The sequence below is a fragment of the Mesoplodon densirostris genome, chromosome 6 (genome assembly GCF_025265405.1).
Source record: "Mesoplodon densirostris isolate mMesDen1 chromosome 6, mMesDen1 primary haplotype, whole genome shotgun sequence".
NCBI classification, from domain to species: domain Eukaryota; kingdom Metazoa; phylum Chordata; class Mammalia; order Artiodactyla; family Ziphiidae; genus Mesoplodon; species Mesoplodon densirostris.
This window is the reverse complement of record NC_082666.1, coordinates 85233896-85247049: the sequence shown is the minus strand read 5'-3', so window position 1 is coordinate 85247049 and position 13154 is coordinate 85233896. Positions and strand designations below refer to the sequence as shown.

The 13154-nt window shown below is 41.8% G+C and overlaps 1 protein-coding gene across 1 annotated transcript in view; it reads left to right on the top strand.

Annotated features, from left to right (window-relative positions):
- The window catches only part of GNAQ (G protein subunit alpha q), a 302665-nt gene that overhangs the window by 212032 nt on the left and 77479 nt on the right, over positions 1-13154 (top strand). Inside the window, exon 3 of the mRNA XM_060102351.1 lies at positions 493-647. Coding sequence (XP_059958334.1) covers positions 493-647 — 155 coding nt within the window. The remainder of the gene's footprint in view (positions 1-492; positions 648-13154) is intronic.

Here is a 13154-nt window from a genome sequence, read left to right as displayed (position 1 = left end):
CCCAGAAGCTGAGCCGTAGAAACTAACCCTGATTAGTTGAGGAGTCTGACTGAGCTTCTGCTACTCAGTGAATACCCAGCCCATGAGAACACTCAGGGCTGGGTATATTATGCGTTTGATTATAATAAACTATAAACACAGAGGGGATAAGAGTCTCTTTTTTCCCTTTAATAACATTAATTGATTTAGGATTATGATCATCACCTGAAAACAGTCATTATGTGTAGCATGACATCCTCATTGTTCCAACGGGAACCAAACACTCTGCTTTCCTCTAGTCAACTTTAGGTAGCCTCATGGTTTAATCTAGAGGGAAAGATTTGGGACTGGGTTTTATCTAAGGAGAAAAAAAAAAGAAGCATTACATTATTATAAACCAGTTCAAAAACCAGTATATGAGGAAAGACCTCACTTGTGCACAATGTAATGTGCAAACCAAAGGCAATTTTCAGTGATGGAAAGGAGATTAAAACTTTTTTTTTTTTTAAACAGGCTCACGCACAGTTAGTTCGAGAAGTTGATGTGGAGAAGGTGTCTGCTTTTGAGAATCCGTATGTAGATGCAATAAAGAGTTTATGGAACGATCCTGGAATCCAGGAATGCTACGACAGACGACGGGAATATCAGTTATCTGACTCTACCAAATAGTAAGTATTCCTCCAGGAGGCCCTTTGGATCTTTCCCTTTACTTTCATGTGCAGGTACTCTGCAGTGAGACCTTCTGTGTTCTGTAATGTGTGTATTGTTATCTGATTCTAACTGCACAGTTAGGAAGTATAGGTATTAAACTTGTGCCAACCTCATAAATTTAAACTATATTGTAAGGGACTGGCATCACGAGTCAGGGAGAGTATTTTACTGTTTTCTGTTTGGAAAACAAACTGAAGACTCTAGGAATCTGCATTCACTAACCTGTCTCTTTCCCCAAATTGTAAACCAGCAGTTCTCAAACACATACTTCATTGTGCTTTGAAATCTTGTAATAATAATTTTTAATGCAAATTTCTGATCTTATTCATATGCTGGAAAACACCTACGCACATTAAGAACCGCAAACAAATGCGCTTGATTATGGCTTTGCAAACATCAGACTTCCTGGTTTCTAGTTTCCAGGCACAGAACCTTGACTGCTTCCTGGGAGCCACTGTTATGTTGATGGATAGATTTGCCTTTGCATGAAAATTGCGTGGGAGTCTAATTTTGCATGCATTCCCGAATTATTTTGTGAGCTGTCAATCAAAATCATGTGTCCTGGGAGAGTTTTGCATCCTAGAGAGGTTTGTTAGTTCTCTAGATTAAATCGTGCCTAACAGAAAGAAAGTAAAGATCTGGCATTCATTGGATTAATGTAATCAATGTGGTCAGCAATGTAGATAATTGGGCGCCTGAAAAATGGATTTTTTTAGTAGTATTTAGACAGATTTCTGTCTACATTAATTATGTTAACCCAGCATTTGCCTCTTGTATTGGTTCTGGGCAGACAGAAGAAAGGGTGGAAAATATTCAGCAGCCTCAGGGCAGTTCATGTGTTGAAATGACCCTCTGGATGAGAGCAGGACCATGGGGAAAATAAGGAGCCCCATAGGCTGATTGGCATCACTCAGCAGTGCAGAGAAGATCCAAGAGCTGTTTGGCTCTGTTTTTGAAGTAAAGTGGATCATGCTCTTACCCTAGTTCTAGGCATTTGTATAAGATAAGTTATGATTCAGGTTAGCCAAAGAAATGTTGCCTGGTCAAAACAGTTCTTGTATTCCTAAGGTAAATCTGAATTACGTAATTCTGAAATGTGACGCGGAACGCTCAGGTACACCATGTCTGTCGTGTTTAAGCCAATACCCACTGCTCTATGCCTCTGAAATGAGTGCTTCCTCATTCCCTACTTCTTTTGTCCTTCTTCCACGCCTTCACGGAGCCTTCCACACTGCCTGTCCTCAGTCTTACTCTTCCGTGTCTGCCCGCCTTCCTTTGCTCTCTCCCTCTCTCCTCCCCCCGCCCCCCGCCCCGAATTCCTACTGTATAAGTTCCTGTGAGTGGAGAGATGAAGAAGATGAGTTCAGCTCTGATGTGTTCCAAATTCTGCCCCCTCAGCCTTTGACCAGCTGTCTTCCTTTTACTTCCTGCGCCCTCTGTCTTTCTGTTTCCTTTGCCATTCCAGACTTCATCCATGTCTCCCACATTGCTGCTGTGCTTTACCCTCGTTCTTGTTCCTGCTCATTATGTCTTCCGCTGTCCGCCCTCACCTCTGGTTCTCCTTTAACTCCTCTTCACTTCTCACTTAGCTATTGTGACGCCTCTCCTGGTCCTTACTGAGGAAGGAATCCTCCATTATAAAGTTATATACACAAATAAATCCTCCACCTCTCATCATTTCTTTTTTACTTTATCCTAAATCCTGTCTCTCCCCCTCCTCCTCACCTCTTCTGTTCTTTACCTGTCACCTAGATCTGTTCTCCCTACAGAGAGTTCTTGCGACTAGGGTATCAGAGCACCAGTGTCCCATAAGGATGTTGCTTACCAGGGTTAGGGCCCCGCCCCCGTTAGGAAATGGTCTGCCTCCTGCTCCTGGGATAGGCCCTCTGAGAGATTCCTGTTTGCCCTGAGGACACCTGGGTCGGCCACTGGGGTTGTGTACTTGAGACAAAGCTCCACCATATGTCTGGTGACATTCCTTCAGTTTAGATTTGTGCATTCCCAGACAAGTACGCATGAGTTGCTTTAGGGCAAAGAGCTATCCGCAGCGGTTTCTCCAGGCCCCTGTTAGCACTGTGATGCTGGGAGAGCCACCATCTTAGAATTCTGTCGCACAGCCTGCGTCTACCATAAAAACACGCCTGCTCTGTGGGCACATCCCTCATGTTAGAGCTGAAGATACGGGGGCACCTGGGACAGGCTGATCTCAACCCCTTCACGTGATTATTCTTTAAACAGTTCTACTTTCCCCTGATGGGGATAGGGAGAACTCGATTTTCTAAATTGTACATCATGTGGGTATATAAGTACATGCACATGCACTTTTTTCTCTTTTTTAACCATATCTTTATGCAGAAGTAATAAAGTAAATTATATGTCCTTATACCCACATTTCAGTGTGCATCTTTTTGAAAAAATAGGACATTTGCTTACATAATTAATAATACCATATTATACCTAAAAATAATCAGCAGTCCTTTTCATCATTCTGTACCCAGTTCATATTCATATTTCCCAGATTCTTCCAAAATGGCCTTTAGAGTCCGTCGATTTTAGGGCTACACATTGCATTTGGTTTTTATGTCCCTTAAGTCTCTTTTAACCTAGTAGAGACCTGCTTTGTATTTCACTGGCACGTTGAAAAGATTGACCTGGATTGGGCCTGATTGCTGCCTCAGAGCATGCTTTAACTTTCTCTTCCGTCTCTTGGATTTTCTACAAACTGGAAGTTGCATTTAAAGACTTGATTAGATTCCAGTTAACCATTATGAGTAGAATACACTTTAAGTGATGTCATACACTGGTTTACCCATCAGTGGTAAGTTAAGGTTCACCACAGTGTTAGGGCACTGACAGCCTCCATTATAAAGTTATATTTTTTTACCTTCTGCCACCAAAAGCAATCTGTGTGGTGTTACTTTGTCACTGTGTAATCTCCAGTTCCCCATCAACTCTTCACATGATCGTTTTAATTCCAGTCAATGAGTCTTACCTGGTTTAATAATTCCATTAGGATTTGTAGAAGAATGATTTTCTGCTTTTATCATGTGGTCTTTGTTGGCATTCTTCTATGAAGTAGAAGGTTTTCTCCTTCACTGGTGCTATTTGCTCATCCTGAAATACATTTTCTACCAAAAGGAATATGTTTCATTCAGTCTTTTTGTTACAGTAATTTGTTACATAGGCTAAATAGATGGTGACTGTATAACTTATGAAAACCAGGACATTTTGAGAAGGAAGGGGTTACTATTAATAATTGCAGTGAAATAGCAGGCATAAACTGGGAATCTCCTGGTCAAGCAGGGACATTTGGTCACCTTAGCTAAATGAAACCTAGGGAGGTGTTTTGTTTTTTTCCCCTTCGTTTTCTCTAGAAGACTCTTGTTTACTTTCAGGGAGTAGAACCAATCTATTCCTGCCAATTATGTAAGTTGTGTGTGGAAACCTGAGTTAGCTGACTCCATCCATGTTTCTGATCTCTAACCAGGATGTTTCAGCACTCTTTATATTATAGATCAGGGCCCAAGTAGCCTGGCTGGCCTGCCTTTAATCCCATTGTGCCGGGAGGCCAAGTATTAGAGTCACTTTATTCTTCCCCATCTTAGTCCCAGGCATTTTCCTTTTCCTTAGCCAGGAAAACCTTCCCAGCACAAAGATAAGACCAGTGGCTTTTTGGATTCACCCATTTGCTGCTATGTTCCACATGTTCCTCCAGTGTGGTCCAGGGAATGCCCCGTGAACTGCGGGGATAGTACTGATGAGGATGTAGGTCCCCTGTCTTGAGCATCACTGATTCCCAGTACTGAATTCATTTTCAAAGAGTAACTCAGAATAATTCCTTTTTCTGCATTCGAGATGGTTGTTACCCCTTTTCCTTTCTGACCTTTGTGTACATTCCACTGGTGTGCCTTTTAGTATTTTATCCTGCCTCTGTTACTTCATGAGGAGGCATGTTGTTCTTTCTGTCTTTATAATTAAAATTTTAAAACTTTGTTGATATTCTGCACCTAACTTCTTATACGGTAACATCACCTTACAGAAATCTTTCTGAATTTAAGACCAGCCTCCCTGAGTACTGACTGTCTCTCTTGTGGTTCTTCAGTTTAGATTTAGGGAACATGTAGATACCTAATCTCTAGCCGTGTGAGAATCCATGCCTGCCATGCCCATCTGCTTAAAGTTTTCAGTTTAACAACAATTCTCTCCAGGACCCTGCTGGTTGTGAGAGTCAGTGTAGGCCACTTGCCAGGAGTACTGAGAACAGAGGCCAAGCATGCCTCTCTTCTTTTCTACCTGATGAGCTCCTATTTATCCTTCAAGACCCAATTCAGGAGTCACACCCTCTGAAAGTCTTGCCCAACACCAGAGATAGTGATACATCACTCTATCATGTATCTTAACACTTGTACAAATCTCCTTTGTATCTGGTATCGTGTTTACTGAAGTGTCTCTCTCCTCTGCCCACAGTGCCTAACTTTGACTGCTCACGTTTGACCTTCACAAATGATTGTTCCATGAAATCATAGACGGGTAATTTCTACTGTTTCGGTGACCGTGATGTAGGCACTATCTGTCTTTGGCCATTATAGACGAACTACGAAGTTCCAGAGCTAAAGGCATTTAAGTCTTTTTTCCTGCTGTTTTTGAAGATCTGGCATGTGGAGGGTTCTGTTATCAAAATAGCTGCCATTTATGGAACACTTCCTGTATGGTAGATTCTGTGCTTAGTCGTTTATATGCAAAACTGTAGATATTTCTTATTATCCCTATGAAACAGGGTCTCAGAGAGGTTGAGTGACTTGTTCATGGTCACACAATTAGTAAGTGATAGGAGTAGGAACTGAAATCAGATTTGCTGCCTCCAGAGCCCAAGTTTTTTTTTTTTGTTTTGGTTTTTTTTGCGGTACGCGGGCCTCTCACTGTTGTGGCCTCTCCCGTTGCGGAGCACAGGCTCAGTGGCCATGGCTCACGGGCCCAGCCGCTCCGCAGCATGTGGGATCCTCCCGGACTGGGGCATGAACCCGTGTCCTCTGCATCGGCAGGGGGACTCTCAACCACTGTGCCACCAGGGAAGCCCCAGAGCCCAAGTTTTTAACCACTGTGAAATCCAGCCTCACAGAGGATGGATGGATAGATGGATGGTTGAATGAATGAGAGAGAGAGGGAGAGAGAGGATTGACAGTTGTTAGATATATAGATGATAGACTAATAGATAAAATAGGTATGATTAAATAAATCACTTACCATGAAAGATACAAATTATTTATTAATCTTTATTAATGTTGCCTATAGGTAGTTCCGATTTACTGGAAAACACACCCAGCAGGGTTTTGATTATCATCCAGAAAATTGAGCCATGTTTAACAGTATATCAGTTGTTCATACAACATAGAAGATATTCTAGGTCACACAGAATTGAGAAATATTATTTATTTTAGTCTACAGTCTTAACCCCTTTTCCCATACTCCATCCAATTACTTTTTACTGGAGTCAAACTAGAGCCAATAAGAACACTAAAATGATTTGAGCTTTCGTTTTTCTACTTTGATTAGCCAACTTGCTGATCATAATAAACAACCGGATGGCTCAAAAGACAGGCAGCGGGCCTCCCTGGTGGCGCAAGTGGTTGAGAGTCCGCCTGCCGATGCAGGGGATACGGGTTCGTGCCCCGGTCTGGGAGGATCCCATATGCCGCGGGGCGGCTGGGCCCGTGAGCCATGGCCGCTGAGCCTGCGCGTCCGGAGCCTGCGCGTCCGGAGCCTGTGCTCCGCAATGGGGGAGGCCGCAACAGTGAGAGGCCCGCATACCGCAAAAAAAAAAAAAAAAAAGACAGGCAGCACTGGTAGAAACAAGGAGATGGGAAATTCCAGACGACGGATAAGCAGTTTAGGATAAGTTTGCAATTGGCTTTAATTTGGCATATTCTTCCAGTTCTATTTAATGAAAGACTGAAAAAGCATTTTAAGATGCTGGAGAGTTTTGTAGATTCCCTTATTACCCTTTTTGTTATTGATTTTTAAAAGTGAGGGAAAAAAAAGTCTGAGGGCTCTGAATATCTTTAGATAAAGAGTACAATAAACAGATGGCTGTAGGTTTACTTTTTTTTTTTTTCCTGTGCCGGGGTTCACCACCTGCCTTAATATACTGAGACGTCAGGTCAAATGAGTTCACTGCCTACAGTACCAAAAGCTCCCTGACATTAGCCAGAGAACACAAATCTCAGTCAACTTGGCATATAGTGAGAAAAGTCCTCACACTGCAGGCTTTTGGCAAAAGACTGCTGTATCCTTGTTCACCTTCAGGGACCAAGTAATGCCTAATCTTGCTTTACTGAAGTACCCTCCAAGGATTTCGGTAGATCAGACACCTTGAAATTTCCGCATGTTCCACAGCCCATGAATCCAAAGTACATGAAAATTGGCTTTTGGGCATAAGTCAAATTTGGAGTTTACTTCTAACTTCATGCTTAAATTTTTAATTTAATTTAAAAATGCACAAGGAATTTGAATGTTGGATTTTAAATGCAAAACGAATTTTCAGAGGTAGATTAGCATATCAGCCTGCTTTGGGGCTGAATCCTTCTTGAAGAAGTACCTTGCTAAAAATTAGTTCCTGACTCATGAGCCAAATACTTGAACCTGAGTGTGTGTTATCTCTAACTCTCACAGCCATTCTAACTTTACTCTTTATCTGACTATTAAAAAGAAGTGTAAGCCTACTGCAGGCTTTTGGAGGCAGACAAGACATTGTGTGGTGAGACCATTGGGTCAAAGTCCAGCCTTCAGTGGAATTGCATCTGCCATTCCTCGCCTGTGGGGCTTTTGACTACGTAAGTCTCACTGGCCTCAGACACTGGTGTCTGTTCTGTAATCTCTAAACTCTCTTCTAATTCTGAAATCCTTTGATTCTGTAATAGTAGAATGCCTTTATCTGAGAAACCATTACCCTATGCAGTCAAGTGGAAACCTGGTACCCCCCAAATTTACCTGGAAGTGTAATGAACAGGGAGATTATTCTCTACATAGTTAAATGACTAAAAATGCTGTCTTGAGCTCAGAAGAGGGTATTGATCTTGCATATGTTTGCTCTTTTTTAAGAGTGACAGTAATAACATGGAGTGGCCCTTTTATTCACCTGCGTGACATATTTACTTCTATTTTTGTTTTCTTTTATCTAATGAGCCATATCTCCTAATAACCTTTATTTATTTATCTATCTATCTATCTATTTATTTATTGTATGCATTGGGTTTTCGTTGCTGCTCACGGGCTTTCTCTAGGTGCGGTGAGTGGGGGCTATTCTTCGTTGCAGTGCGCGGGCTTCTCATTGCGGTGGCTTCTTTTGTTGCGGAGCAAGGGCTCTAGGCACACAGGTTTCAGTAGTTGTGGCTTGCGGGCTCTAGAGTGCAGGCTCAGTCGTTGTGGTGCAGGGGCTTAGGCGACATGTGGGATCTACCCGGACCAGGGCTCAAACCAACGTCCCCTGCATTGGCAGGTGGATTCTTAACCACTGTGCCACCAGGGAAGTCCTTCTCCTAATAACCTTTTGCAAGAATAAAACATACCCTGTATTTGTCTTCCACAGTGAACTCTGATGATTCTAAGACTTGGTCTCTAGTATTCCTTTTTCAGAATGCTTGGAGCTGTTAGAGGTGGTAAGACTTAACCACTGTAACCTTCATTACAGAGATGTAGTAGGGAAAGGGGTTTGCCTTGACACCTGTTCGTCATTCATTCACTCTGCTTGAAGGGCAAAGTGGATGTGGGAGACACTTCACTCTGTCAGTTTGCTGCTTGCTCATATTTTGGCAGAATGTTTGCACATTCAGTAGCTTGACCTCTTCTTTATAATCCTTCCCACAATCTACTCAGGATAACATTGCACCCACATGAAACCAGGGGCGCTATTACTATAGAACAGGATTGGAAAATCCGCAGGCCAAACTCAACCTGCTGCCTGTCTTTATAAATTAAGTTTTGTTGGAACATAGCCAAGCCTATTTGTTTATGTGTTGCCCAAAGCTGGTTTTGTGCCCAGTGGCAGAGTTGAGTCATTGCAACAAACTGAATGGCCCACAAAGCCTAAAATACTTACTATCTGATTTCAAACCACCCCACCTCGCAAGAAAAAAGAAAAGAAAAAAATTGCAAGCCCCTCCCATGAAAGAAGACTGAATATTAAAAGGCAACTAGCACTCTGCTTCCACTTCTGCCATTTCCACTTCCACTTCTGGACTAAGGTAGGTAAGATAGACCCTACCTTAGTCCTCGGATGCTCTGAATCAACCCAGAGATTCACTTTTAGAGAACCGAGAGAACAGATGGCCTGCAGTCCCTCAGCAGTACTCCATCAATAGCTCTTTGCACAACAAAACTTCAGATAGGAGGTGAGCGTCAGAGAGCTCTAGACTGTATTCCCTGGTAGTACCTCTAAATGCCGTGCACAGAATGTCCAGTACTAAAGATGGCATAAATGACCAGAAATGTTGACTGAGTAGATTTGGCTCTGAGAGTAAGGATTGTGTCTCATGTGGCTTGGCTTTTGCCCCCATTGTAGTGCCTGGTGCAGCTGGTTGAGAGTGTGTTGGGATTTAACAGTCAGTGGGGGGCTTCCCTGGTGGAGCAGTGGTTGAGAGTCCGCCTGCCGATGCAGGGGACGCGGGCTCGTGCCCCGGTCCAGGAAGACCCCACATGCCACGGAGCGGCTGGGCCCGTGAGCCATGGCCGCTGAGCCTGCGCGTCCGGAGCCTGTGCTCCGCAACGGGAGAGGCCACAACAGTGAGAGGCCCGTGTACCGCAAAAAAAAAAAAAAAAAAAAAGTCAGTCAGTGGGACCAAAGGTAGGGCTGACCGGCTTTTGAAAGGGACCTAAGAGAACTCGTACCTGACTAGGAGATAACCCCACCTCCAGTCTCAAGTGAGCCCAGGACACTTGCTTTCTCCATCGGGCCCGTTCCTTTATTTTCACTCCCCACCTGCCAAGCCCTCTTTGAACTCTTATGCACTGACCCTGATGTTCTTCTTCATTAACACAGTGGCTTCTTGATTTAAAGAATTGTGGTCTGTAATTAGTTTAACGTGACCAGCTCCTCAGACCTGATCATCCTTGTTAAAATGAAAGTTCTGGTCCTACAGAACCAATATCCAAGTTAAGGAGACATGACCGTGAGTGAGAGACCTGCTTTAGTCAGCGACCTTTTGCTCATGGCTGACTTGGCTGCCATCACTGGGAGCTCTCTTCTGAGTCACCTCTTTTCTGTGCTGTAAAATGGTTATTTTATAGCATGTTTATCGGCATTGCTAGAGCAGGAGCTCCATGAGGACAGGATTCACATCTTTTTCTTTTTTTTTTTCTTTGTGGTTCCCACCCAGTGCTATGCACAGTGCCTAGCTTTCAGTCAGGCTTTAAGAGAAAGTTGTTGAATGAATGAGGAACATAATAAAAGAATAAGTAAATTATGTTTCTTTGCTGATTTCTTCCCATCTCTCTTTTCTCCCCTCTTCTGCCTGTTCCAGTCCCATTCAGTCTGCACGCTGTAACTCATCCCCCACTTTTCTGCGCAGTTCTCTAGTGACTGCAGTTCATAATCATCTCTCCCTTCTTAATGCATTCATAGTTAGCACCTCACAGTTTGGCACTTAATTATTTCTTAATTGATTCATCTGTGCTACCTTTGCTTCGCAGGTAGCCTGATGTCCCTAACGGCAAAGAAAATATATATATTTTAAGTAGTTTGTACCAGCTCCCTGTGCCAACGCCCCTCCTTCTCCAACACACACAGTGATTTGAATTGAACATATAACAGATTTTCAATAAATATGTGTAAATTAACTGAATTAAGCACTGCCATTACAGTCAGGATGAGCGGACTAGAATAAAAAGTAGCCTTCTGATGCTTCCGATATGTTTTAGAAGTATAAAAATTGTGTCAGAATTAGTCAACAGCTTTGAAAGTTACCATATAAAAGATGAATAAATTAACAAAGCCAAACAGGCAAATTGAAAAAGGCCTCTTCCTCCCTTCCCTTTTCCTTCTCGATCTCTGTCTCTTACTCTCTTCTGTTGTTTTGTTGTTGTTTGTTGTTGTTGTTTAATATTTTAATTTTATTGGAGTGTAGTTGATTTACAGTGTTGGGTTAGTTTCAGGTGCACAGCAAAGTGATTCAGTTATACATATATTCTTTTTTAGATTCTTTTCTCATATGGGTTATCACAGAACATTGAGTAGAGTTCCCTGTGCTGTACAGTAGGTCCTTGTTGGTTATCTATCTTATATATGGTAGTGTGTGTATGTTCATCCCAAGCTCCTGATTTATCCCTCCCCCCTGTTGTTGTTTTGTTTTTGCTCTTAATTACAAGGTTAATTTGGTTTTTGGGCAACAGACTTGGGAATCGTTTGCTCTGACCCAAGCCTGGCCCTGGCCCTGGCCCTGGCCCTGGAGTCTGTCTGACACACACATAGGTGCCCCGCTCCCTCCCCACTTGACACGAGTGGTCTCTTTACGGTAGACATTCAGATCAACTATCCATATGTAAGATACTGAAACTGTTTACTAGATGCAGTGACATAGGATCTTTTTACGAGCTATTTAATTTACTTTCAAAAAATCTGATTTTCTGGGTTGGTTTAGTTTATTGGCAAAGGACAATTTAAATGCATGATCTCTTCTGTTTTATCCCACAGAATATTCTCCCTGAGTAGCTTTCATAAACTGTGAGATTGTAGCCCGCCTGCTACCACTAGGTGATCATGTTTTAAACCTGGAATTTTGTACTGAAAACAAATAATTTCTTATGAACAAATTCTCTGTAGTAAATGCTGCACCTCCTTGAACTGTGATCATGGTGTACCAGGTGTTAAAGAGGAAAAAGGAAAGTTGATTTGCCCTCCACAGAGCAAGCTCTTAAGGAGATGGAAGTGTTTGTATAATGAGTAATCAGAAATCTTGTGCAGCTAACGCACCTAACCAGGTTACCAGCCAGGCTCATCTGAGCAGTGGGATCTACCAGAGGAGGGAGGGACTTAGTTGGGTCTTGGCATCAAAACCTGTACTTGACTCTCCCCTCAGGACGGCAGTTTTGCAGAACTGTTACTTTCACTTTTTTCTTTTTTTTTTTTAAGTTCACTTTGACAATTTCTTTTATTTTTTTCCTTTGAATCCTTATGGTCACATAGAAACTGCACAGTGACCATAAGTTTCTAGTTTCTCCTTAGCTTCCACTGCTTTTGACAGTGTCAAGTAAGATCTCAGGCATGATCTAGCTTTCACATCCCCCAAGACTTTTCCTCTTCCACGGAAGTCTTCTTAATTTTTTTAATGAAGTCGACCTAGTTTTTCTAACCTTCTTTTCCATAATAAAAACTGTGAAATTCTACCCAGAGTCATTTTCTATGCCAGAACTTCATCTTAATATCTGACTTGAACTGCAGCTCTCTTATATTGATAAATACAGCCTCTAGATAAGAGGCTCTTACCCAGGAGCTGAAGAACCCCAGCATACACCCCATAGTGTATTACATTAAATGCTCCAAGGTGCTGTATTCAGTTATCTTACTATGTTTGGTTGGATTTAGAACAAATTACAGAGATTTCTTTTTCTACTTATCACCCACGGGTGCTTTCCCCCTTTTGGTATAATTGCTAAGGCTTGTATGCCTAATACGTGTATTAATTTTTTTTAACACCGGCTGTAATATGATACTGTTTACTTGCTGAGTCATCTCTAAATTTTATTCATGTTTCCTTCATTAAAAAAAAAAGCAAACCCACTTGAATTTCTAATTTCTATGTTATTCTTGGCTTAGATTTCAGTTACCTTTCCAGTCATAGGTAGTAGGGCTTTTTCTTTTTACTTCTAAAAAGATCTAAGAAAATAAGTTCTCATTACATGTCAGATTGGAGCATAAATTAAATTTGAAGGTCAACTCAAATCTGTTACTGACAAACTACTGCCAAAAACTAAGGAACAATTGAAATCTCTTTTTAAAACATTCAAAAGAGAAATGCCATATTTAGTTTGATTAGAGCATATTGTTTTAGTGACATTCAAGCTTATCGCATATATTTTTAATCATTTAAAGTAATGGATTATACCCCATTTCTGAATTTCATATTTTTTCTGCAGCCAGATGTGATACTGAAGTTAAATGTATAAAGACTTTAGCAGCTACAAGGTGTAATTATAAACGAATGGGCATGATTTCCTTGTCTTTCTTATAAATCAGTCATGCTAGAGAAGGATGTTTTGTGGATAATCACCACGGATTAGAGACAGTTCAAACAAGTTCCCAGAAAATGGCTCTTTCCAAAATATACAAGCATTCATTCCTTCCCTAATAAACTCCCCTGTTTCTCCTCTTCATATAACCTCCTTTTTTCCTACAAGTTGGTAAACTCATTGCAGGCAGGGATCATATCCTGGGAATTTTCATTTCCTTAGCACCTACCAGAATGTCATGATCA